The sequence below is a fragment of the Mustela nigripes genome, chromosome 3, assembly GCF_022355385.1.
Source record: "Mustela nigripes isolate SB6536 chromosome 3, MUSNIG.SB6536, whole genome shotgun sequence".
NCBI lineage: Eukaryota > Metazoa > Chordata > Mammalia > Carnivora > Mustelidae > Mustela > Mustela nigripes.
Window position 1 is genome coordinate 168627598 of NC_081559.1, and position 27549 is coordinate 168655146.

The following is a 27549-nucleotide window of genomic DNA, read 5'->3' on the forward strand; positions in this document are numbered from 1 at the left end:
TGCCCATGAGCTACTTTAGAGTAATAAAAATCAAGCTGATTTTTTAAATCCTTTTTTTTAAGATTTAAGATTTTTAAATAATAAATTTTTAAATATTTTCTAAAAAAGAAGCATCTATGACGTTTCCCTTCAGATATGTGGTACCAGAGCGGCCCTGGCCTAGATTTCCCTGGGAAGTTTTCACCTAAAGATAAATACACACAAAACATTGCTGGGTTGGACCCGTGGCTCGTATACCAGACGTGGGGGAAGAGGGGAGAGGCATCCAGAACAGGTAGAGAGATTCTAGTAAGTGATGCAGAACCAGAATTAAAAAACAAACTGAACAGATAACATGTAGATTTAAGTCAGTATTCCTAGCTCAAAGCGTTTTTAGAAATACAATTTTATAAGCCTCAGAAGAATGCAGCTGAAATGGTTTAAAAATCAATTTTAACTCATTTTCCATTCATATAGCACAAGAGGAAGGAGCCGGTGTCTGTGGCTCCCGGAGAAATGGGTTTAAGTGTTTCCATAGTAGAGGAAGAAGTTGATTTCTTTCCATAGTAGAGGAAGAAGTTGATTTCTGTATTTGTTTTTCAGACAGATATTTCAAGCTTCAAGGGCCGTGTCTGGACTGAGAAGGATTTGCTTTCCCCAAAGTCCTATCACACAGGGTGTGTAAAAACTTATTTCAGGGCTGCTCAGGTCCTGGAGTTCCTGTAGGACTTCGACTAGAAGCAAGTGCCGTCCCCCACTGCTCTGGGGGATCCCTGCTTAGAATTGCAACCTTCCAGACTGAGGACGGTGTCTTCAGCACACTTAAAAGGAAATCCTTCAAGGCGAGAAGATCATGAATGAATCCGTGAGAAGGGACGGGCGGTTGTCAGTGGGGAGGAGGGGGGGGGGCGGGCGGGGGGCGGTGATGGAGGGAGAGACGGAGGGAGAGAAGGAGAGAGCGAGTGTGCTCATTAGGGGACGCTTTGTGATTTGACAGCCTCGCCGCGCGGCTCCCGCGCGGCTCCCCTCCAGGCTGCGGCTGTGCGGTCCCCCAGCACTTGCAAAGGGTTCCGAGGAGCTGCGGAGCTAAGTGGTCTCCCCGTCCACAAAGTAGACGAGACCCTCCTGCGGGATTGGAAACTTGCACTTATTACTGCTTCATCCACCCGGGAAAAAGCAGGCAGCGCCATAGAAGAAAAGGTAAGAGAAGAAATTGGTTTCTACGGGGAAGGGAGGGCAAGGGGGCTCAGAGACTTGTGGTTTCGTGGCCCGGTGATCCCACCCTCTGAGAGCAAAGGAAGCAAACGTTAAATTCCTACCAAGCTTCATCATTGAGCGTCTCTGCTCCCTCTACCCCCCTCCCCATCCCTTTTTCTTCTTTCCCCTTTCCCCAAGCATCTGAGAGGTTTCTGTATTTATTTTTCAGCTAGCAGATATCACTTAGGTTTTCCTACTGGGCACCCTCTCAAAGTAGGGAGCTTCCTCTGTTTCACTTCCCCGTTTTTCACCATTAAGAGGAAACAGGTGCCTCTGATGAAGCTGGTCAAAAACGGTACCTCCAGCCTACAGTAGAGGTTCAATAAGGAGTTTTCAGAAGTACACGTGAGCCCAGGTACTAGAGAAATACGGGAGGTGAAAGCAGAGGAAGAGAGAGCTGCCCGTCCGGGGACTGGCTCCCTTTGAAACTGGGAGGCTGTGAATGAATCTGGGCTGTAACTTTTCACAGGGGGAGAAAGCACGGAGATAAAGGCAGGCCACCGGGAAGAAGATGTTTTGAGAAGTGCTTCTGAGAAACATCCAGCCGGTGAAGATGGAAAACGAGACAGTGAGTGAACTGAACCAAACACAGCTTCAGCCAAGAGCGGTGGTGGCCCTCGAGTACCAAGTGGTCACCATCTTACTTGTGCTCGTGATCTGTGGTCTGGGCATCGTGGGCAACATCATGGTGGTGCTGGTGGTCATGAGGACCAAGCACATGAGGACCCCCACAAACTGCTACCTGGTGAGTCTGGCAGTGGCCGATCTCATGGTTTTGGTGGCTGCCGGCCTCCCCAACATCACGGACAGTCTCTATGGCTCCTGGGTCTACGGCTATGTTGGCTGCCTCTGCATCACTTATCTCCAGTATTTGGGCATTAATGCATCCTCTTGTTCCATCACAGCCTTTACCATCGAGAGGTATATAGCCATCTGTCACCCCATCAAAGCCCAGTTTCTCTGCACATTTTCCAGAGCCAAAAAGATCATCATCTTCGTCTGGGCTTTCACATCCATTTACTGTATGCTCTGGTTCTTCTTGCTGGATCTCAATATTAGCACCTACAAAAATGCTATCGTGGTGTCCTGTGGCTACAAGATCTCCAGGAATTACTACTCACCTATTTACCTAATGGACTTCGGTGTCTTTTATGTTGTGCCGATGATACTGGCCACCGTCCTCTATGGATTCATAGCTAGGATCCTCTTCTTAAATCCTCTTCCTTCAGATCCTAAAGAAAACTCTATGACATGGAAAAATGACTCAACCCATCAGAACAAGAATTTAAATGCAAAGACCTCCAATAGATGTTTCAACAGCACAGTATCTTCAAGGAAGCAGGTAAGCAAATCTGAGGCACCAAGTCCAGGGGAAAAATGTGGCATAGAGTTCTTTGTAGGATGGAATCAACTTTGCCCTACTGAGCTGTTGGCAAAACCAAAATACAATCATGCTCATGTTTCACAGTGTAAACTTCTGCTTTACCTATTAAATCCATCTCTAAAGTAACCAAAGATCTAAAAATAGGTGGGGGGAAATGTGATAGCACACCAGCAGTTCTCAGTGTAGGGACTGGGATGATACAATGAAATATAAACAGAAACCCTAGAAATCCACTTTTAAAATGTGTGTGACTCTCTGGGAAATGTTCTCGAAGTACGTGCACTATTTGTGTCTTCTCTGGGGAGCAGCTGGATAGCTTTAAGTATTCTATGGCATGACAAAGCTTTGATAAGATAGTTGGAGAAAAGATGAGTCAGAGCCGTAATGAAACTTTTCTACCATTCTACAGCTGCTCACTGAGACAGATAATTGAAAGGGGTTCCCGGTCCTGGACTTAGTGGTTTTTAGTGGGGAGTGAGTCTATCACCCTCTTCCCCAGCTCCCTACAAAGTGTCCCAGCATGCAGAAACTGAAAATGTGCTCTGCTCTGGAAGTATTCTGGTAAAAAACCTAATACCAAGCTCAATTCTTTTGTCACAAAGAATGGTTACTTTTTTTTTTTTTTTTAATGTGTTTCTCCTGGCAACCATAATCAAAAATCCCTTTACGCTTTTAGATGGCCAAATGTGGATGTGGTTACAGCTAGACAGTGGTTTTACTAGTGGATGAAATGTAAGTTTGTTACAGTAGATACAGTTTATAAGACAATATAGGAATAAAACACTTCTATATCATATACATTTTCAGCTGTATTGACACAATTGTCCCAAGTTCTTTAATGGACTTAGCTTCCAGTTCCTTTTTCTTCTTTGCGAAGCAGAATAAACACATAGCAAACAATTAGTCTCATAGCTGAGAAAGAAAACTTGAAATCAGCAAAACTGGCTTTTTCTCTTTTTATCCACTGCAGGGAATACAGCTCTTCTGGCATGCACAGATAGAAACTGAGCATACTTTAAATGTTAAAGTACACATGTGGATTATATACATGTTATTACTTCCTGAACTCTAGATTAGCTGTTATATGAAGAATCTTAACTGTACTGGGTGTGGTGCATAAATAATGAATTTTGGAATACTGAAAATAATTAAATAAAAATTTATTTTATTTATTTTTTTAAGATTTTATTTATTTGATAGACAGAGATCACAAGTAGGCAGAGAGAGAGGGGGAAGCAGGATCCCTGCTGAGCAGAGAGCCCAATGGGGGGCTCGATCCCACGACCCTGAGATCATGACCTGAGCCAAAGGCAAAGGCTTAACCCACTGACCAGGCGTCCCAATGATATTTCTTCTTCTTTTTTTTCCCTAAGTACCAAAGAAGTCTAAATTTTATTTATAATGTTGAAAATATATCATTAAATAAACATTTTTTAAAAAGAATCTTAATTGGACATATGGGCACACACTGAAATGAGCTACTAATGAATGTGGGTGTTTGGGTGTTGTAGATATGCATGAAATGAATAAGAAACTATAACTTAAAGGGAGTATATAACCATTTTAAATGATACTGTGAAGTCTGATTTAATAGAACATTTTTAATGAAAGATATTTTAATACTAGAGAGGGAAGACCTGAGAACCATTGCCACCTCTTAGATTCCTATCACTTTGGGTCTAGCAGTGTTACCTAATACAAGGCACGTTTGGGCATCCATTACTCAAAACTTGATTAAGGGAAATTTAGAGAGAGCTGTTGACCATCTGCCAAGACAAACATTAACAAATACAGTAAGAAAGTAAAGAATATATACATCTCAGTTAGAGATCAAACATGGGTTAATGTCTGCAGCAAAGAAGGTCAGTGAGTAAATTTGTTCATTAGACTCCAATTTATATTCTTGTTATAAATTCTAAAAAAAATTGTTGGTCCGGTCTAATGTCCTTCCTCTCAATTATCGTCATTAGTACCTATCAGCATTAATAATGTGCTTTAAATTGGTAATTAAGTTACATGTTCACGCTCCTGTTTCAAAGCTGTTACAGAGAGGCTGCCTTTCGAGAGGTTGGTGATAGAAGAAAAAGTCAAAGATTTGGCTCCAGACAATCCTGGGCTTGCATGCAGGGGTTCCAGTCGAATAGTACGAGCTTGAACAGGTAGAACTCTCTGAGCCTCAGTTTCCTAATCTGGGAGAGGAAGATCAATAGCAGCATCCAGGGTCACCAGGAGGGCTCAGTGAGACATCTTATGAAATGGAGTGGTAATTGACACCTGACAGTTAGCTCCCTTCCCAGATTTACAGCGTGTTGGCAACTGTTAGAGAAATACAGATTCATTCTTTGAAATACTATACACAGTCACCATTTAAACAGAGTAGTTGTTGAACAGATGTGTATATGTTATAGTAACTTCTCTAAGGGACTTTTTAATAATTGAGGCATTTGGAAATGTATTCGGAGCATTTGGGTTTGTCACCACAGCATCGCTGTCAGCATTCAAGAGGGAGGGGCGCCAAATGTCCTGAAACGAGCCAGTCAGCCCCACCCTTTGAAGAAGTGCCCTGTGACACATGCCAATAACGCACCGCCTGAGAGACATGGGCTGGTGTATGAATCAATGGAAATGCACTGGAGTAATATGTCATGAAATTCAGTCTTGATTATAGATGGGATAGGTGTTCAGAGAAGAGAAAGGACATTGTGGGGCTAAAGGGATCCGGGAGGGCTTCGTGGAAGAGGTGGCATTTGAGAAGGCTCTGAAAGGAGGGAGCTAATTTGGAAAGTAAGAGTCAAGAGGTCTTAATCTCACAAAACAAACTGAGGGTTGCTGGGGGGAGGGGGTTTGGGAGAAGGGGGTGGGATTATGGACATTGGGAAGGGTATGTGCTTTGGTGAGTGCTGTGAAGTGTGTAAACCTGGTGATTCACAGACCTGTACCCCTGGGGATAAAAATATATGTTTATAAAAAATAAAAAATTATTTAAAAAAATAAAAAGAGTCAAGAGGGACAGCGTTCCACACAGACAGAACCTGGCTGGGATGAGAATGTTACAGGTTTGGACAGGAGACAAGGAAGGGCCCTTGGGTGGGATTTTTATGGTGTCAAGTGATTTGGTTGACTACAATGAATGATGTATTTGGGGGAGTAGTAAAAAGAAAGATTGGATTAAATAGGAGTGTGTGTGTGTGTGTGTGTGTGTGTGTGTGTGTAACAGTAGTGAGCAAACTGGTTCGGGAGGTGATGAACATGGGGATGAGGCAGATTTGGAGGGCAGGAGACAGGGAGCAGAAAGGCCGCCTTGGACATTGTTGGTGGTGATTCAGGCATGAGGTAGGAAGATTCTCTATCAGGAGGACTTAAAGGAGGGTGTGAACCAGAGACATGTTTGAAAGAAAGAAAGGGTGAGTTGTGAACGTAACAGACACACCAGCTGAGACAGCAGCTCCAGGGCTCTGAGCCCAGGAGACACAAGCGCCCCTCCTCCTGAGTACCAGTGAGAGCCACGCAAGGCAAGCAGTTTTGTCCAAAATCAACGTGCCTTCCCTTGGCCTTTTTCTCTTCTAAAATTGTTCTTTTCTCAAGTCTTCAAAAGGTTCCAACCTCCACCTCCTAGAACCGAGGGTCTTTTATTTTACTATTTTTCTCTGCATATTTTTTTCTTCCAGGCAAGTTTAATTTACATTTTAACAAATATTCTCTGGGACAAGTCTTCCTAACCAAGTTATTAAAGTCAAATGTGTATAGCCTAAGAGAACTCCATTTAAAAAAGGAAATAAAAGAGCATTTATATGTAAGGGACAAAAGAGCACTTTTGTTTGTTTTTAACTTTTATCCCCCATGCAGAAAATCCAGATCAGAGCTTTTCCTTTCCCTATTATTTAGAGATTCAATTATATTTTAGGAAACTGACTAAATATTTGGTAATTGACTAAATGTTACAGTGTAACATCAAAACCGTGGCTTGGAACTGTGGAGATAAAGGATTTATCTGATTGACTAAATCTTTGGCTTTATAATTGGTTGTTTTGATATCGAGGAGACCCAGAGTAAATGAGCCCACTTGTCCCATTTCAGCTCTCTTCACACAGTTGCAGAAGAGCTGTCGGTTTTGTCCATTCCAATGCAGAGAGTTGGGTGGATAAAATATTCAAATTATTGACTGTTTATTTCGAAGCAATTGATTGGGTCCTTTGGTATTTTGGAGGCACAAAAAATCTTGGTAATGGTCTATACTATGGCTACACACAAAGCAAATGCAAATATTTGCTTTCCACGGATCCTGGGGTGTGCAGAAGAATATCGTACGGAGCAGACTACCGTTTTTCTTTTACACCGAGTCTCCCTAATTCATTCCTTTTTTTCTCTGGTGGGGGAACTGTGGAACAGAGTCCAAATACAAACTCCATGAGTTTATGGCAAGTTTTTCATTATAGGTTTTATTTGACTGAGGAAGCCTTTAAAATTCCAGTCTTTGTTTTCAGAAATTTCTTACAAGCCTTCTACCTTACCAGAGGAACACAGCATGCCCAAGAAACAAAAGACACTTTCCTTTCTAAAGCAACCCATGCCTTTGCTGCTGTTGCTATTGTTACTGCTGATGACAATATGAAAGCAATCATGTGTATTATGGAAAACTACAGAACACCAGGATAAGAAAAAAGGCCTCCTTTACTCCACATCCCCAAACCACAGTTATTAGCATGGGCTTATATTCTTTTTCTTATGGTTTCACTTGGTCTTTTTAATATGATTACAGTCATATATATATATACACACACACACACATATATATATATATATACTATTTTCCTTGAGAATATTAATTTCAGGTGGGGTATAAATCATATATATATGATTTATATAAATCATAAAATGTTGAAATTAATATTCTCAAGGAATATAGAAGAGTAAAAGAAGATGGGTAAGATTGTATCCGTTTCTCTTAGCCTTGATTTTCTCATCAATAAAAGGGGAATAACAATTACTCATAGACTTTTTGTCCAAATGCAATGAGATGCCTGTGACCAAATTCGTGTTTGCTCTCTTCCTGCCTGTCCCGTTGGTTACCCTTCTCGCTGATCTGCGACCCCCTCTGCAGCCCCCTAGGCGTGTTCCACAGGTGCAATAGGCTCCTGGAAAATGAAGAATCCAGATCAAGGAAGGGCTTAAATGTGTCTTTTCTCTTCTCCCCCTGCCTCCCTCCAAATCCTGCCTCCAGCGCTGCTTGCTTTTCGAAGAAATCTTGAACAAGGAAACCCCTCTGAGACAGGAGGGAAAGGAGGCATAACAGTGTAACATCAGGCTGTAGGCTGGGATATGAGAGGAGAAAGTCCCTTATGTTGTACGGGGGGTTTCATCTATGGTTCATCGTACCGACAAATTAATGAAACTAAACTCCTCTGCATCAGGCTAAATCAGAGATCTCTCGAGTTTACCGGGACTATTTTCACAAATCCATTTTTCATTTCTAATGGTTTTATTTCATTTGTCTGCATTCACCTGTATCCTTCCTAGTAATAAAGTTCACTAAGATGGGAAAAAAATGTGATTTTTTTTTCACTTAGTACACAGGTATCTAAGTGAGCCATCTTATCTTTATCGTCAAAGAACAGCTTTCCATGATCCCTTTCCCATTCTGTATAAGGAAAGACTCTGCACATACCCATAAACTGACTCAGCAAAAAACCCCTAGAGTTATGAGCCTTGTGTCTCTTGGTTAGATGAACATTGTTTATTTCCAGTTTTATATTTGTAGCTTTGTGGCATAATTACACCAGTACAGAAAAATACATTTTCCTACGTGCTTACAAAAAAGGAGATGTACTCCTGTAGCATTCTTAATTTAGACACACACACACACACACACACACACACACTTCTTAAAATCAGCTAATCTTGAGGTGCAACTGGGTGGCTCAGTCAGCTAAGCATCGGGCTCTTTGTCATAACCTCAGGGTTGTGAGTTCGAGCCTTTTGTCAGGCTCCACACTCAGGAGGGAGTCTGCTTGAGATTTATCTCCCATCTCCCTCTGCCCATCCCTCTGCTCAAGCTCTCTCTCAAATAAACAAATAAAGCTTTTTAAAAAAATCAGCTAACCCAGGGGCGCCTGGGTGGCTCAGTGGGTTAAACCTCTGCCTTCGGCTCAGGTCATAATCTCAGGGTCCTGGGATCAAGCCCTTCATGGGACGCTCTGCTCAGCAGGGAGCCTGTTTCCCCCTCTCTCTCTGCCTGCCTCTCTACTTGTGATCTCTCTCTCTCTCTCTGTTAAATAAAGAAATAAAAGTCTTTAAGAAAAGTTTAAAAAAAAAATCAGCTAACTTTGAAAATGACAAACCGTATTTCTTTACGTAGCTTTTTGCACATTCTTCAAATAGCGAGCAGATATCCCAGGTTCCAGACAGAGGAAGGCTCGGCTGGCTCCCTGTCTTTAGGCTCCTTTATGAGCTGGGGGAAGGGTGAGAGATATGAAGCTAGAGTGAGGTCAACGTTAAGCAAAATTGGGCAATAGGCACTTTATATTCAATATCCTCCTCAACTTAATGAAACGTCCACTCACAATCCTGAAAAAGCACCTAGCACTGCCGTAAGTGTGGGGGCCGCAGGGACACGGAGAGACGAACTCTTCATCTTCCGAGGAACTCACCGTTGGCCAAGTGCACAAATAATCCTGAGCCGCCCACTATGTTCTGGATAGAGGACACGGCTTTGGGAGGGAGAAGCAAAATGGGGGAGAGGGGAGGGAGGCTTCGTGGAGTCCCTGCTGTTGAGTTGAGCCGGTAAAGATCGACAGAACATCTCAAAGCAGCCCTGAGAAGACACGGGGAGAAGCGGGGAGCAGAGCTCCAAAGAGGAGAGGCTGGGAGATGATGGGGCAGGTTCAGGGACAGAGCAGTCTAGTCTCCTCACAGCGGGCCCACGAAAGGCAACAGTCCGGTGAAGGCCGTCTACACCTGCTGCATCCGACTCCCTTCCCGCTTCTGCAGCTGCGCCCTTTGTCATCCTCCTGCTCTGTGTCCAGACCCGCTTACAAGTCTCTAGCACGGGGCTCTAGCAACAGTTCATTGCTTTTTGGACATCACATAAGCGCATCAAACCCAATGTGTCTAAAACTAAACCCATTATTTTTCTTCGTAAATCCCGACTTTCCTCTTTCTTATCTGATAGTCCCACGTCAAAAATCTGGGAGTCTCTCTAAGGTGCCTTCCACCTTATATAGCCAAGTCCAAGTGATTCTAGCTCATAACTGTCCTGTTCGTTTACCCCACTCACACCGCCATGGGCCTCGCGCCCCACTCCCCCCACCCTTCATCCAGCACACACCTCGCCAGCCTCTTGGGCTCCAATTCCAATCTCCCTAAATCACTCTGTACATTGTTCACTAGGGGCTCCCTCTCCCAGAGATATATTATCCAAGTGATTTGTATGGTTCCCTGAGGCCTACAGTTGAAACATCTTAGCATTAGCAAATAGGATCTTGCCTCCTTCCTGTGTGTTCAGCTTACTCTCCTGTGGCTTTCCTCACTTACACTTCATGCTGCAGTGATCCTGAATTATTTGTAGTTCTCTGAACTTGTTGTGTTCTCTCAGCCAGAATGCTCTTCATCTGGCCAACTCCCAGTGATCTTCTGAGTCTCAGGTCAGATGATGTCCCAAGGCACCCCCCCAAGCCTTCCCTGAATTTCTCAGGCCGACTTATATAACTAAATTCCTAGCTCTAACTATGAATGTTAGGTGTTCTACCTATGTTTCCATAATACTTTGCATATACTGCTAGCTTAGTAATCCTTAAGTATCATAATTGGTGGTCTGTCCACCACCCTATTGCCATTAATATCCTTAAGAGCAGAACCTTGTGTCCTCAGTGAGCTCAGCACGGTGTCTAGCACATAGCAGGCTTCCAAAAGTGGGTACACACAGTCGTGTGTTGCAGCCAGAAAGCACAAGCTTTGGAAGAGCGGGTTGTTAGCATCTCTTTTTAACTCTGTGTTCAGTGATGACACATTAGTTGCTTACAATTGGCCATGGGTGGAGTTTTGTAATCTATGGAAATCAGCAAATATGACAATTCAGTGCCTTTCTCTTTTTGGTGGAGAGCCAGTGGTTAAATATTTATCAGCACGTTCCTGTGTGTGTGTGTATGTGTGTGTGTATGTGTGTGTGTGTGTGTGTGTGTGTGTGAGAGAGAGAGAGAGAGAGAGAGAGAGAATTCTATACGTATAATGAATGAAGGTATAAGAAAGTACATGCCTGCTTCCTTTGGGGCTCAGTCAATTCCAATACTATTTTGCTCTGTGGAAATACTGTTGTTGATTTATGACATATACTTCTCTGATTTTAAATAAAATTTTCTTGTCCTTTATTAAATCTCTCTTTTAATCCCTTTAAAAAAAAGATTTTAGGGACGCCTGGGTGGCTCAGTTGGTTAAGCAGCTGCCTTCGGCTCAGGTCATGATCCCAGCGTGCTGATCGAGTCCCACATCAGGCTCCTTGCTCGGCGGGGAGCCTGCTTCTCCCTCTGCCTCTGCCTGTCATTCTGTCTGCCTGTACTTGCTCTCCCCCCCCCTCTCTCTTTGATAAATGAAATAAAATCTTTTTTTTAAAAAAAGATTTTATTTCATTTTATTTCAAGTAATCTCCACACCTAACGTGCGGCTTGAACCCACAACCCCGAGATCAAGAGTCCTGTGCTCCACTGACTGAGCCAGCCAGGTGTCCCTGTTGAATCCCTTTTTTATGCCAAAGTAGCCAAATTAGCAACTACCCAATATAACGGTGACTATGTGAGTAGGAAAAACTTTTTATGGAGATTTCCTTCTCCCAGACAGGACAGGCTAACTTAGAAATATGGCAGACTCAAATAATAATTCACTTTTTATACAAAATCCTGTTGGCTTTCCAATGAGCCTTTAAAATACTGTCTGTAATGAGAGATCTGCACTGGACAGGATGGAGAGAGAGGCAGAGTGATGGCAACTCAGAGAAAGAAAACAACATGAACAGAAGTATAAAAATGAGGGCTCCTGGGTAGCTCAGTTGGTTAAGTGACTGCCTTTGGCTCAGGTCGTGATCCTGGAGTCCTGGGATTGAGTCCCGCATCAGGCTTCCTGCTTGGCAGGGAATCTGTTTCTCCCTCTGACCCTCCCTCAGATAAATAAATAAAATCCTTTGAAAAAATATAAAAATGAGAATAAATCTATCTGAGTACCCCTATTTGACTCATTTTCCTAAAACAATTTGTACACATCATCTTCTTTCAAAAGGAATATCCCCAATCTCCTCTGACTCGCTTTTAAAACTGTCTAACATCTGACCCTTTCGTCATTATTTTGGCTTTGTTTATCCATTATTTATTTAATTCAATAAACATTTATTGAGTGCCAATTTCAAGCCAGGCATTGCTCTGGAAAACCAGTGAGAGTCACTGTCTTTAAGTGCAATATGAAAGATTGCTGTTAAAAACGCTCAGAGGGCACCTCGGTGGCTCCATTGGTTAAATGTCTGCCTGCACTTGGGTCACGACATCAGGGTCCTGGGATCGAGGCCTACGTCAGGCTCCCTGTTCAGTGGGGAGTCTGCTTCTCCTTTCTCTGCCCCTCCCCCTTCTTATGCAAGCTCTCTTTCTCTCTCTCAAATAAATAAAATCCTTTAAAAATATGAAAAAGATGTTGGGCTATACAGTGCGCAGAAGAGGCAACAGGGAGGGCAAACGCTGTTCTTAAAGCCCCCAACAGAGTAAGAGTCGCTTCTGCTCTGTAACAATGAGTGGGCTTTCACCAGCCCAACAAGAAAAATGAGAAAACCTTCAGACCGGCACAAGTAGTCATTTATGTAACCAAGCTGAGCCCAGGGCGAGACCACAGAAGTTCCCGTGTGTCTTCCGAAGGTGTCTGAACTTGATTCTGTGGCACTGGGGAACCACCGAAGGCCTTGACCTTGGGAACTTGGCTCATAAAATTGTACAACTGAGGGAGCCAAGAACCAGGGAGCTAGAGATAAAGCTTTCACTATGCAGACAAGAAACCAGGAAGGCTTCAGTTAGGGGGTAACAGCAGGGATGGGGAGGAAGGGGCATGTATGGGAAATATTTAGGAGGAATGATCAGTAGGATTTAACAACTAATTTGACCAATGAAGAAGAGAGAAGTTCCTGAGAGGAGTCCCAGATCCTCAGCTAGGGTGACTGGACAGGTCGCAGCCTTAGAAAGCACAGCACCTAGCAGAGAGGAAGAGGGGGCTTATCTGTATGTATTCCTTCCCCATAGAGTCAGGCACATCAAACCACATTTCCCCACACCTACCAGGCTCATGTACATTTTGCAACATTGCTCATGTAATTTTTCCCACCTGTAAAGCTCTCCCCATCTTGATGCTTCCACACCTCTCTGTGAAAAGTCCCCAGCCCAGGCAGCAGTTGGATCACGAGGTCCCATACACGGTACATGTATTGGAAGGCAGGGGAGCACGAGCTCTAGAGTCCGAAAAACCTAAATCCCAGCTCTTTTTACATTTACTCTTGGATTCCCCAAACCCGTCTTCTCCCTGTCCCCAGCACACCATCCCATGGAGAGGTTCCTAAACTCACCCCACTTTACTCTGCGTCCAAGCCAGGGTGCACACGCCCCCAGCTGCCTGCGCTCTGCAGCCGCCCTTGGACCTGGACCTGGACCTGGACCTGGACCTGGACCTGTTCCAATCCGCACGTCCTGACTCACCGCTCAGCTCAGGCTTCCCCGAGCCCCCCCTGGCAAACGCTTCTCTCTTCTCATCAGCACTTTGTTCCCACAGCTTGCGGCTCGCCCTGTTGCCGCAGTACTTTGTTCAAGGGTCTCTCCCACCGGCTCGTGCCTTCCCCAACCCCGGCGACATCGTCCCATTCCTCTCTGTGTCCTGCCATGGTGCTAGGGACACACTGACACATAACGAGGAAACACCAGGTGTGAGGAATGAGGAAGACAGGAGGGTCCAGTGTGACTCCTCCAGTTCCCTCCAGGAGACCTGCAAGCGGCGGGACGCTTGAGGGCAACCTGGAGGGACAGATGTCAAAAGCACCGTCAGAAACCTTCAGCTTAAGGAGAGGATTTGGACATTGTAGATTGTTATGTCTTCAGCATTGGGAAAAACTTACATTGTCAGCTGGATCAGATCAGATATGGGCCTTTGGGGATCATTAAGATAATGGAAAGAAGGTCTAATTAGGATTAAATGTAAAGAGAGGAAAGGAGAAGTGGACAAAAATCACGCTCGGGAGGAATCTCTGATTAAGAGGCTGGAAGAGGACCAGGGTCTTTGCTGGAGACAGAAAGACCTAGTTTCCCCTCTTGGAATACGGCCAGAGGGCCAAAGACAGAGTCTTAGTGGCTGCTTTCCCTCCAGGTGGGAGGGAAAATAAATAAGGAAGAATAAGCCGGGGAGAGAGAGAAGATTTAGGGAGAGAGAAGTTTCAGTGAAAAGAGTAAGTGGATCTCTCTAAAACTGGGAAGTCATGGCCTGGCGAACCAGAGTCGAACGCGGCTCTCCGGAGCTGCGTGTGAGGTGCACGAGAATTTAAACTACAAATTAAGTTTGCTATGAAAATTCCACAAGGCTAAATGTGCACGCAAAATAGAATGGATAATGCAAAACACCTGATAGCCCTGTTTTGTTGCAATAAAAATAGATAAAATCATCGTGGAAAAGAGAATCCTGCAACTTTTCGTGGACAGCCCTGGTGACTTTGGGCTGTCCCCCTAGGACAGCTGGCCTGAGCAGAATTATCCAGTAATTGCAAATAGGTAAAGCGTCCTGTGCCTCCCATCCTGTGCCTTCATCGTTTTGAGTTTTAAGTGGGATTTATGGCTCCGGAAGAACTCAGCAGATTTTCTGCAAGCCAGCCGCTCTTAGCTTAGAGAAGGAGGCTGTGGCTCAGAGAGGCGGCCCCATCATGAGGGTGAGAGAGAACAGAGGCAGGGTACACGCCGAGCACCCCAGGAATTTGTAAAGATCATTTGTGAAGTCAAGTAACGGGAGCCTCCAGCAATGTCTGGGACTGATACTGTGCCACGTTTCCTCTGACAGGAGTTCTGCTCAGTGACTGATTCTACTTGGCAAACCTTTGAAAGATGACGTATGTAGAAAATGAGGGTGGGGGAGAGCAGGAGAAAAAAAAATGTGCATGGATATATTTTCTGTTCTATAAAGAAAGATAGGAATAGGCTCGGATTCTGGGTGAATTTACAGGAGAAATAGAATCTAGAGATTATGAAGTGCTAGGTGGATCTCCAGCTATTTCTCTGTTAATCAATTAGGAGCAATCAAATCAATACTTTTGTATAAACCAACTGTAGCACACAATGGCGGTATTATCCTTGTTCAATAATTCCAGTCCCTTCCAGGGTGCTATTATATGGAATGGGAAAACAGCGGTAAGGACAAATTTGCACCTACTCATCTATGGCTTAATTGAAAACCTACTATGTATCAGGCACAGTGTTAGGTAGGAGGATACAAACATGAGTAAGTTAGAACTCTTGCTCACAAAAAGTTCACAGTCTAATAGGAAACACAGGAAAGTAAACTGATACTTACAGTCATAAAGGACTAAGTGTTATCTATCAGAAGAAGCCCAGAGTGGTGTAGTTCTAGTTCTACTGACCTAGATGGCTCAGGGCCAGATGGACATCAGAAAGTCTTCCTGGAAGAGGACTCCCAAGCTGCACCTTGCAAATCAGTAGAAATTTTATAGGTGAAGAAGGGAAGGAAGATGGTTTATGCATGGGGAACTCTACTGGGGAAGGCCAGCAGTCCAGAAAGATCACCATCAGTCTGGAGAAGGTCCCATAGCTCATTAAGACTAGACAACAAAAGCTGAGACCGATGGGACAGGCAGGAACCAGGAAACGAAGACTTCAGCTAAGATACAGAGGTATTTGGACAATTTTCTAAGGGGTATGTAAAGTCACGGAAAGATTGCAAGGGAAGCATATTATGCTCAGATCTGTGCTTGAGGAAGATCCCTGTCTTCATGTAGGCGAAGGGTTGGACCAAAGTAAGGACATTGGCTAGGAGGGGTCCACAACAATAGGGACAGAATAACTGGATGGTTCGGCAAAGGCCTCCCATGATAAGGTAGAATAGAAAGAAATAGATATATTTGGAATTTAATCATCAGACTTGGTCTGAGTAGATGTGCAGAAAGGAATCAAAGGTAAGTCACTTGAACCGCTGGGAAAGAGGTGTGACCATTGAGAATCTGCATTCTGGAATCTCGTGCCCCACAGCAGAGCCAGAGTTGGCCACTGACGATGTGACATGAGCCTGTAAATTTGTCTCCCTTTGCTCATCTGTGAGAGCGATGCTAACAGTGGACCTATCTCTCAAGGTGATTATTAGGATTTGGTGCAATAATCCATACAAAGCATTGTGCACAGTGCTTGAAACAAGGACATGACAAATGCTAGGTACTATTATTATTAATTGGGTAGTATAATTTGCCTGAATGAGGACAATTAGTAGAGGAACACTTTCCAGGGCAGTGAGCGTATTAAAAGTTCGGTCTTGCCCATGTTCCATTCAAAATGTCTAGAGAATACAAGGCCACAGTTTTGAAATACAGACTTGAGCTCAGAAGGACACCTGGCCTGGAGATACAGATTGGGAGCAATCAGAGTCCAGACGGTTGGCTGGGGACTCTGGGGTAAACATGATTATTAGGGGAAATTTTGTGGAATAGACAAGCAACCCTGGAGTAGCCAGAATTCTGGCGAGAATGGGATGAAGAGCCCATAAAATAAACAAACATAGGAAATAAATAAAATAATAAAGTAAATAAAAGGAATTGCCAGAGAGAGAGGAAGAAAGCCAGGAGGAAGTAGAGTCACAAAGGCCAAAGGAGGAGACTTTCCATGGAGGTCAAAAGAAAGAGGTGAAGATAACTGAAAAAGCACCCCGAACAGTCATTGGCAGCCTCTGTGAGTGCAATCCCCATAGAGTGCTCGGGGGACTACACTAGCTTCCATGAAGTAGCGAATGAATGGATTGGCGGGGGCGGGGGGGCAGCAGATGGAGCACCAGGAAACTCAACAGAGAGTAAGAGAGATGACTTTTAACAAATTTGATTCTGAGAGAAGGTGGGTGGGTGGGGGTGTGCACAGCAATGGCAGGGAGAAAAAAGGCAGAGTATTTTTGTCTATTTTATTCTGTTTCCTGCTTAAGACAGGAGAAACCTAAAGCCTTTATTTATTCATTTTTAAAGATTTTATTTATTTACTTGAGAGAGAGAGAGAGAGGGAGGGAGGGAAAGCATGAGCAGGGAGAAGGGCAGAGGGAGAAGTAGGCTCCCTGCTGAGCAGGGAGCCAGCCGCTGTGGGACTCTATCTCTGGACTCCGGGATAATGACCTGAGCAGAAGGCAAATGCTTAACCAACTGAGCCTCCCAGGATGCCCAACCTGAAGCCTTTAACTCCTGATGGGAAAGAGCGAAGCAGAGTGGGAGGAATTACTTGCAGAGACAAGAGCCAGACTCACTGTTGCTAGGGCTGCATTCCTGGGGAGACACAAGGGGTGCCAGCAAGAGCACAGACAAAGCCATTACCTTAGAGAGGAGAAGGCAACGGCTCTTTCCTCTTCTTCAGCAGGGATTGCATCTAACTCCCCGACGCGTTTGCAGCCCCTAGCCCCATGTCTGGCATGCAGAAGTTATCAATGAATGTTAAATGAATGGATAATGAGTGACTTCATGAGAATGAACGATACAGGAAAAGAGATCAGGGTGATCCTGGTTGCAGATTATTTTTAGGTTATGGGGTAGGAGACCACTCGTTCTCATAGTCTGGTCTCTCTTTTCTTGGTGACACGGAATGGGAAAGAAAGGACTAAGCATGCCGAGCCTGGGGGAGGGAGGGGTCGTGAGCAGAAGCACGGGGGTTTGTTGTGGGAAGTGAGAGATATGATGGAGGAAATGATTGCAAGAAGAAGTCTGACTCACGTTTAGAAACAAGGAGCTGGTGTGCTAGTAAATGACAGGCGATCTGAATTTTTTAATGACATCTAAATACTTTGCAGTGGGCCTGTTCTGGGATTCATTCCCAATAAACATCTTAAGCAAATTAGGAAAAGCCATCCCTCTGTTTGGACAAGAAAAGGCACTAATCCTGAAGGTCTTGAGGGGTGTGATGCCATATTTAGATGAGCCATTGCATTGTCCTCAAGGTCGTCTCCTTCTCTGCGACAAAGCATGACACCCCCACAACCAGTACAATTGATACTTAGCACTTCATTCCCTTACACTGCAGCAAGGATCTTACAATAAAGAGAGATAGGATTTGATGCATTACCAAGGGCAGAGATTCCTACATTTGCCAGAAAGTTCCATCCAAAGCCCTGCCCTCTAAATCAACAGAAGCCAGGTGCCTCAATAAATTCCTTCCACAAAAATATCGTGAACAAGGCCAGTTCAGGGGCTGTTAACTCCTTCCTCGCAATCTCGAGCTGGGTCTCTGCTTTATTGGCATCCTCAGAGGGCATGTCTGGGGTTCGCAGTCCTTTGCCTTCGCCTCAAACATCCTGGCTCTTTCCAATTTATCACTGAAGCTTGCCGGGAACACACTTAAAAGCAATTAGCCTTTTGATCAAAGGAACACTGCTCCATTCTGCAGACAGTTCTTGCCTGGACATTGCCGCTGACTTTATCTCTAGGAAGGGGGCATTATGAAGCCCAGATGCACTTAATAAACAGAGATGAGTAAAATCAAGGGCGCTTGTCCCTTCCCGTGTGTGTGCGCGAGACCACTGAGCCTCTGTGCCTTGCCACAGCCTTGAGACAGGAAAGGCAAAAGCAGAGAGGTTCCACGTACTGACCCTTTCTGTATCACATGTGCCCTTTACTTATTCCTGAGGGAGCTCTGCCAACTCAAGGAGTTGGAGCCGGCCACTCAAAATCCAGTACAGACCCAAACTCAGACCAGTAGAAAACTGTCATTATGGACTGTGGTTTTTTAAGCTAATGAATGGTTTCTGTTACTGGCTGCTTCCCAACTCTGCTTATTTCCTTAGAATAATTAAGAATGGTTATTAAATTACATCAGTCTCATTGTACTCATCATAAGCATGTTTTGCTAGAGACAGTTATTCATGCATAGACCACAGGTAGAAAAGGCTGTCTTGGATTTATTTTTTAATCACGAACATTGAGGTACTCAAAGAAGACTCATGTTCCCATGAGGCCCAGTGAGTCAAAATACAGAAAATTTTGGGCTGTGACAGTGTGAATTCACTTTTCAAATAATTTTTAATGGTCATTAAGAAGTTCTTGGTAGCATTGAAGGAAGGTACTCTAATTTTTACAAATGGGTACTGAAATTTAAGTGCACTTTTGGATAATTATGCTTTCATAAAGAGAAAAGTAAAACTGTCATAATTAAAATTCTATTTATTCAAGGTTACCTTTTTGCCTCAGCTAAACCCACCAATATGATCTCAGGATTAAGGATGGAGTCAAGTTCTTTAGTCACGCTGAGGAATATAAAGAATTCTTTGAAAAACAAAGATTAATCATAAAGATGACTTGAATCATGGTAATTAACAATGATAAAATTCATGAAAGCATTTTTCCCTAAAGAGCCATAGAAACATCCTCATTCAGAAGGAAAACATCTGGGTAAGCTGTTACACAGTCATGCTAGGGAAATTCTATGCAGGAAAGCCTCGATGGTGAACAGTGATTCCCTCCCTTGTGTGCTAACCAGCCACTGTTTCATGCATACGCCGCGTTTGCAGTCATCAGAAAGATTTGAACATATTACACCTTAGTTACGTACTTTAAATTTGTTATCAACTTTTATTTTACTCCAAAACCCCAAGGAATAGGACATGTTCCTTCAGTCCAGAAGCACATCACGGCACAAATTATAAAGAGAGGCAATGTTACCAACTCCCCGGGAACATGGAGAGCTTTGAAAATTTCCCCCAAGGGATCTTCAAAACCTCTGCATCCCCGTTTGAGTTGCTGCCTTAATATTTTATCTTACATTCTTCAGTGAATGTCATGCCCCAAGTTATGTGTGTCCTCTCCCTCCCACCTGATGTAACCCGGAAAGGAGTGTGGCCCACCTACATGGCTGTCAATCATTTACTCGCCTTTCAGGTGACCAGGACTCCTGGGCTTGGAGCGTGTGCTAGGTGTGGTGCTCGGGGATGTTTGTACTGCATCATGTTTCTACCTAGGACATGGGTATAACTTCTCATCTCAGTTTTCAAGACAAGGAGTCTGAGATTCAGCAACATGAACCTCAAGGTCATCCAATAAGAGAGGGAAGAACCAGGGATCGAATCCTTGCATAGAATCCAAAGCCTCTGATTATAACCTTATACTCTACTTCCTTACACACTTGCCCACAGTACTAGTATCTCACAGATGAGGTACATGTCTTAGGCCATATCTGCCTAAGAAAAAGGACACTTCTTGTATAGATGACAATTGCATTGATTTATGTGTTCTACAAACGGTGCTGAACACCTTCTTGAGTGCTCCCGGCACTGCCTGAGATCTTAGGAACACAGTAGCGAAAAAATGAGACAAAAAGCCTTGACCCATGACTTCTATTCTATACCCACCTATATTCTAAGGAGGAAGGGGAAACAATATACAAACTTATTCACAGTATATAAACATATACACATAGTATATCAGATGTTGGAGAAAAATGAAGCAGATGAGGACGCTGCTGAAGTAGGAGGGAGACGATTTTCAGAGACATAAAATAAACAGCTCATTTTCAGACGGTACTGTCATTTTAATTCTAGATGTCGACATGAGTAAATGTCATGTATTTACTTATTGTTTTTTTAAAAATTTTATTTATTTATTTGGCAGAGAGAGAGGGAACACAAGAAGCCAGGATGGGAAAGGGAGAGGCCGGCTTCCCACTGAGCAGAGAGCCTGATGTGGAGCTTGATCCCAGGACCCTGAGATCATTACCTGAGCCAAAGGCAGAGGCTTAATGACTGAGCCACCCAGGTGCCCAGCAAATGTCATTTATAAACCAATGCCTGAAACAACAGGATTATTCCCATTAATGTAATGTTAAAACACCAGGCCAGTCTACATAAGTCATTTAGCTTTTATGCATAGTAAGTGTAGCAGTGATACTCTTCAGTTATCTTTCATAAACTATTTTTTTCAAAATTTTCTTATTTTTTAAAAGATTTGTATTTATTTATTTGCCAGAGAGAGAGAGAGAGCACACGCAGGGGGTGCGGCAGACAGAGGGAGAAGCAGGCTCTCTGCTTCTCCCTCTCCCTCAGCAGAGAACCTGATGCGGGGCTCAATCCCACAAACCCAGGTTCATGACCTGAGATGTCCAACCAACAGAGCCACCCAGGCATCCCTTTCATAAGCTTTTATTAACACTCATTCTAGAAAAAAAGGCATTCTCCATTCTTTTTTTTTTTTAATTTTATTTTAAAGATTTTATTTATTATTTGACAGACAGAGATCACAAATAGGCAGAGAGGCAGGCAGAGAGAGAGGAAGGGAAGCAGGCTTCCCGCTGAGCAGAGAGCCCGATGTGGGGCTCAATTCCACCCAGAGATCATGACCTGAGCCGAAGGCAGAAACTTAACCCACTGAGCCACCCAGGTTTCCCGGCATCCTCCATTCTAATTCAGAACTGAAACATTTTCCACTGGTGGGGATGGAGACCTCTAAGTAGGTCAGAGGTTGAGAGAGGTTCGTGGTCAATGTTCCTTTACCTACACACAGTGCTGGTTCTCTTCATTTTTGTAAGAGAAAACATGACATCTACCTAGTTCCACCTGGGCAATCAGAAATAGTTGCCTTTTTAAGGACAGATGGGACTAGTGGCTTCTATCTTCTCAGTGGCAGCCAGAGTGGTTCAAGCACACACAGGGGCAAGCTGGATGAAATCCCAGTGTAAGTGTAGATGGGTTCCCTTGCTGGGAGCACTTTCTTCAGATGTTATTATAGAGATTTGAAGAGCTGATATGCAAATGAAACACTCAGAACAGGGTCTGATGCACAGTAAGTAATGAGTGATTTTTATTGTAGGCTTTAAAATTAGCTTTGCTTTTCTCGCATTTACGGTGTTCCAAACACTGCATAAGCCCTTGAGTGACATCATCGCATTTATCCACACAACCACTCTGGGAGGCAGGTAAAATGTCTTTCACCACCTTTGCTGAAGAGAAAATGGAGACTCAGAAATAGAAATGGGCCCCAAGTCTAACAACTGGATTCCAGCACAGATTAAGAGAGTCTAAGAGCAGAACCAAGGGACTGGCTCACTCGGGCCCAGCAGGGCCCTCTGCCATCAGTCCGGAAGTGTGTCCGCTCCAATGGGCTCCAGTACTGGTTTCTGCACCCCTGCCTGAATCCAACATCCATAGGAGCGCACACCTTCTGGGAAAGTAGGTCCCAGGATTATTAAAAGTACTATATCAACAGGGTATTTTTTTAGGTGGCATTTGTTTAGAGCGGTAATGCTCATGATGATTCTTTCCTGAGAGGATCAAATTTTCATCAAAACTCTGGTCCCCATGCTGACAGCCAGCCTTATTCGGTTTGTATTTCTTATAAGATCTGTTGATAATTAGATGAATAATTTAAAAAAGTTAGCCGTAAATCACAAGACTAGTTCGAAATAAATTATATGCCATTTATCTTCTTTACTGGAAGTACTGGGTAGTTCATTCGTTGGCAAACTACAGCCATGGGCCAAATCCAGCACCGTGGCTTGTTTTACCAAGTAATGTTCATACCCATGCCTGTTCGCCCATGTGTCGTTCATGGCTGTTCTCACAGCAGCAGAGTTAAATAGTTATGACAGAGACTCTAAGGGCCTATGAAGTCTAAAATATTTATTGTCTGGCTCCCTATAATAAAGGTTTGCTGAACCTTGAACTATTCCTATTTAAAAGTTTATTTGTGAAAATATTATAGATTTAGTGCAGGTACATGAGAGGTGCTCAAAAATAAATTATAGATATTAAACAAATATTATCAAAACAAAAATTACCAAAACATTACCCAAAACAAGAAAATTCAAGCTTATCACAAGCAGCCTAAATTAGCAGCTGGTGTAGCCCCAACCAGCATCTTGACTCATATCCCCTGAAGAAAATGCTTTGCCCATTGATTGGGAAATCTTTGATTTCATTGGGCTCTAAAAGTACAAATTTAAGGTGCAGAGTGCAGACTTCCAGAGAAATGGTTTTCTACAGCTTCATGAGGGACAGAGAAACCACAGATGATTAGATGTGACAGCAGACAGAGAAGACAGCGCAAGAATGACTGTCAAAGTGGGTTTGTATTTTTGAAGGCCAAACCTGCCCTGGTATATATTAATACATCAGTATCAATCAACATCAGTAAGGGGAAGTGACTTAAACATAAATCCTATTGACTTAGCATCTCATTAGTTCACACTTCCTATGTTCCTCATGACATTATATCCAACAACTGCTTATTTCTACAGAATAACAGGCTGTTCCCCAAAAATCTTCTTCACCATAATTCCAGTCTGATCTATCATGCCCCCTTTTGGAGACTGAATCTTTACACATTGATTTTAATTGTTAATTCCAAGCATTTTTTTAAATGCCAAACCTTGATTCAAGGGCTAGAGATAAAAATATGCAGTCCACCCTATTCCTGCCATCAAGATCTTACATATCAGAAAAGAAATCAGAACCCAACCAATGGTGACATTTGTGATTAGGACTGGAAGTACCAAGAAAACATCTGGAATTCCACAGAAGAAACAATAGAGTAGTGTTAGTGAGTTGTTCGTTCATTCATTTTTTTCATTCATTCATTTCCTGACTAGTTTTGGCACCTACTAAGTGCCGGACCTTCGTGTTGCCCTTTGCGTGCAGGGATAGGTAGAAACCATCGTTCTAGAGATGAAAAAGAAACAAGAAACAAACGAACAAATGAGGCAACAGCATCCTCTCAGAATGGATCTGTTAGTTCACAGAAATAAGCAGGGACATGAGAGAGAAAGCAACCCGGGAAAAAGTTAGTACCTGCCACTGTCTCTAGAAAGTTAACATTTTCTTCTCTGGATCTTTCTCTTCATCTATAAAATGAAAAGAATACCTACTTCATAAATACTGCAATGATTGAATAATTGCATAAAGTCCCTGGTGTTATGTTTAAAATATATTGAGTATAGTAAGGAATTACTATTGTGGTGGTGGTGGTGGTGGTTGTCAGCCTTCTCTGCTATTTAGTTAAATTCTCCACATTTTCCCAGAGATGGTTTAAATGATATGTTGCTTATCGAAGCCCAGACTCTATGCAGATGCTTTACATACATCACCTCATTTATTCTTTTTTTTAAAATTTTATTTATTTATTTGACAGACAGAGATCACAAGTAGGCAGAGAGGCAGGCGGGGGTGGGGCAGGAAGCAGGCTCCCCGCTGAGCAGAGAGCCCGAAGCACATCATGTATTCTTTACACTTACTCCCATTTCACAGATGAGTACTGAGGCTTACAGGCATGGTATATCCTGCCCAATTGTATATGGCTAGAGAGAAGCAGACCTAGAATTAGAATCCAGCCTGTTCCCTCAACCACTACTAATATGGCCTGGATAATACCTTTGAAGAGAAACTCTAATGACTTAATAATCTGTGGTAAAACCTTGGACTTCATAGCATAGGCCCAGCCTGCTGTGGTTTACATCTTATACCTTGTAGACTCATGCAGGTTTTTTAGACAAACTGCTAAAAGCAGGTAAATGCAAAGTAGCTCCATTCAGTCTGTTAGGTGAACAAGGCGTGATAGAGGCAGCACCCCTCACCGAGGAGGCTGACTTCAAGATAGGATCAGGAATATAAGAGCACCTCATATTAGGAAGCTATAGTATATATGTCAGTGTGTTTTCACGTCCTCCTTAGAATTAATCCTTAAACACATTATATTCACATATTATGTTAACTGAGACATCAAGGCTCAGGAAGCTTTGAGGGGTAAGCTGACATTCCAAACCAAGTCTTCTGATTCTGAGTCCCGTGGTGAGTCATCAGAAAGCTAAAAATCAGTGAAAAGTGCTGAGTTTATGACTTGCGGACGGAAAGAAACATATTTTCCCCATTTGGCTGTTGCTGTGAGTTCTTTTGGGACAGCTAGAAAATTCACTCTGTAACTCCAGATAGACCCAAGCGTGTTATAGTTGGTCCGTTCTGGGGTTGACACAGATAGAGAAGGAGTTGGCTTCCTTCCGTGTGCTCTTAGCCCCATGATGAGGTATTTTGTCCAATACCTTTAGGAGCAAGACCACTAAATGCCCACTAAAACCTGGCAGCCCTGAGAGCTTTACTTCTGTTTAGAGATTACCTCTCTTCCTCTCCATCACTGACATTTTACATTTTAAAACATTCTCATTGATTTCCCATCCCCTGCTGCGTGAGCTGAGGGATTGTGTGTCTGGATCGTTGTCTACAGTGTTACCCTCACCAGGCTGCAGCGCCAGAGAAGCACAGGGGTGAGAAGAGACCGGGAAATGTCTCCCTCAGAAAGGATGGATATCTTCAAAGAAGTATTAGAGCCAGCAACTGAATGCCTCCCTCACAGCCAGTCAAGATGCCTCCTCATTCAATTTTTTTCTAAGGTCTGGGTCCAAAGAGAAAAATGGTCAGAAGTAAACACATCCTTGAGAGCAAAGGAAAGAAAACCCACTCAAGGTGGTAGGACAGGTTTTCCTCCTGCTTAGTCATTCACCAGTAATTTACCTGAAGTAGAACATTTAGAAAAGGTGATGTAGCACACAACCCACAGCAGATACACTGTAGCATTGTTCCAGGATGGCTCATGAAAGAAATTGGAATGACATTTTATTTTCTACAATGGAGATGTTATTGTAATTTGAATCCCAGCTCTGACAGCTGAGTTGTCTCCTTCCCAGCTTGGTTCCAAACATCAGCCTCCTGTGAACAAGAAAACATCAGAGCAACAAGAGAGGAGATAGCCTTTCATCCCACACAACTACCAGACTGTAACCAGTCCCGAAACCTCCACATCACAATAGTTGCTAGTGTTGGGGGAAATTTTGTAGCAAATCCTCAAGTCTAGCTGCCAACTTTACCTAGCCCTAGGCTGTTTTCCACTGTCCACTGGAGAGCCTACAAAACGGAAACTTTGAAAAACCATGTTCTTTCAGAGCTTAGTGGAGGGAACAGGACAGTTCTGGTAGGTGCTAAGGTATTACCTTTGGGTGGGACTAGGAATTCATCTTTCATTTTCCCTGTTCCACTCTGACAGTCTTTACCATTTCTAAACTTTCAAGCCACCTTTGCTTTTTGGTTTTTGTAAACTTCAAAAAAAATTATTTTGTCCCACAGTTAAGGTATTATAATGAAGAGAAGAGGGAAATTTTGCCGTCAAATATACATACCTTTAAAATGTGGCTTCCATTCATCAGCATAGGACTTTCTCAGCACCAGTTTTGCTGCTGTTGTTGTTGTTTTTAGACTTTATTTATTTATTTGACAAAGAGAGATCACAAGTAGGCAGAGCAGAAAGCAGAGAGAGAGGGGGAAGCAGGCTCCCTGCTGAGCAGAAAGCCTGCTGCGGGACCTGGATGCTGAGATCATGACCTGAGCCGAAGGCAGAAGCTTAACCCACTGAGCCACCCAGGCACCCCTCTCAGCATCAGTCTTATCCTCTGTAAAATGCAGATAAAGTAGGACTGATGTGAAGAAAATGCTAAGCACATGGTGGACACACAGGAGGCATTGCATCTCTCTGAACACTCTGACTCCCTGTCATATGCTAATTCCTAAACGAGAATAGTTCAATGTCGCTTCCCTTTTCCCACTCTTCATGTGTTTGTACCTCTCTCTATCTTTGCTCTTGAAAGAAAGTATGGCTTTGAAGGTTCATCCCACATCAGACTTGGGTGCAGAACTCTGTTTCCCATGAGTGTCCTCACACTTGGTGTTTGGTGATGCTGGTTAAGTATCTGGGGGTGTCATGGAGGATGGGTCGCATGGCGTTCTATATGGAAACACATCCTTCTACAGCTCCATGTCTCAGCTGTGTTCATGCATCCTACCAAGAGCAGTGCCATCTTGTGACTGCCCTGGTGCCTGTGGCCCCCCCTAGAATGAGGAGCCCAATTTCCAGTACCAACAAATGTCTCACTCAGGAAACAGCTCTGCCTGACAAGTCTGCTTTCTCAGCACCCCTACAATTGTGGAGACTTATTTTTCCAATTTCACTGGATGTACCCCACTTACAAATTTATACTTAAAAATCTTTATCACTATTTCCTTAATCCCTACTTCTTCCCCAGCATCACCAATACCACCAAAACCTCTCTATTTTGAATCTCAGCTACTATTTTCATGGACATTTTTAATCAGAATAGAATCCAGAAAATACTTTGTAATTCTAGCCAGAATGGCTCTAAGTTCTTAATTTTTAGATTTAGTTATGGTACTTGATATTTAGATATAGACTTGACAGGTGGAGCCAAGAACCCATGCGTTAGCATTCCTAGGTGGCTTCTTGCCAAGGAATGCATAAGTAATCCACAAGGCAGAATTTGACAGTCCATGATCTCGCCACCATGAATCACCACTTAGACCTTATTCACTTCTAGCATTCTTAAACTGACTTTGAGTTGATTCCAAGCCCTTTGGTGGCCCCATCATTCAATTTTTTAAACCCCACCAATGATCTCACTCCATAGTACAAAGCACCCCACATTGATTATAACTGTGTTTTAAAAACTGCATTGCCAGACTCTAAGTCAAAACAAAGCAGAACACCTCTGGAAGAGGAAAATCCCGGAGCTCCAATCAGTGTAGAAGCTTACCTACATTCGGATTTATATAACGGTCTCTTCAAGTGTATTCTTCAACCGGCTTAATTAATGTAACAAAATGCAAAGGGTCATTGATCACTTTGTTGAAAGCCATCTGAG

At 43.3% G+C, this 27549-nt stretch overlaps 1 protein-coding gene across 1 annotated transcript in view; it reads left to right on the plus strand.

The window, feature by feature from the left end:
- Positions 1 to 1789: 1789 nt before the first annotated feature.
- The window catches only part of TRHR (thyrotropin releasing hormone receptor), a 36268-nt gene continuing 10508 nt past the window's right edge, over positions 1790 to 27549 (plus strand). The window contains exon 1 of the mRNA XM_059392943.1: positions 1790 to 2578. Coding sequence (XP_059248926.1) covers positions 1790 to 2578 — 789 coding nt within the window. The remainder of the gene's footprint in view (positions 2579 to 27549) is intronic.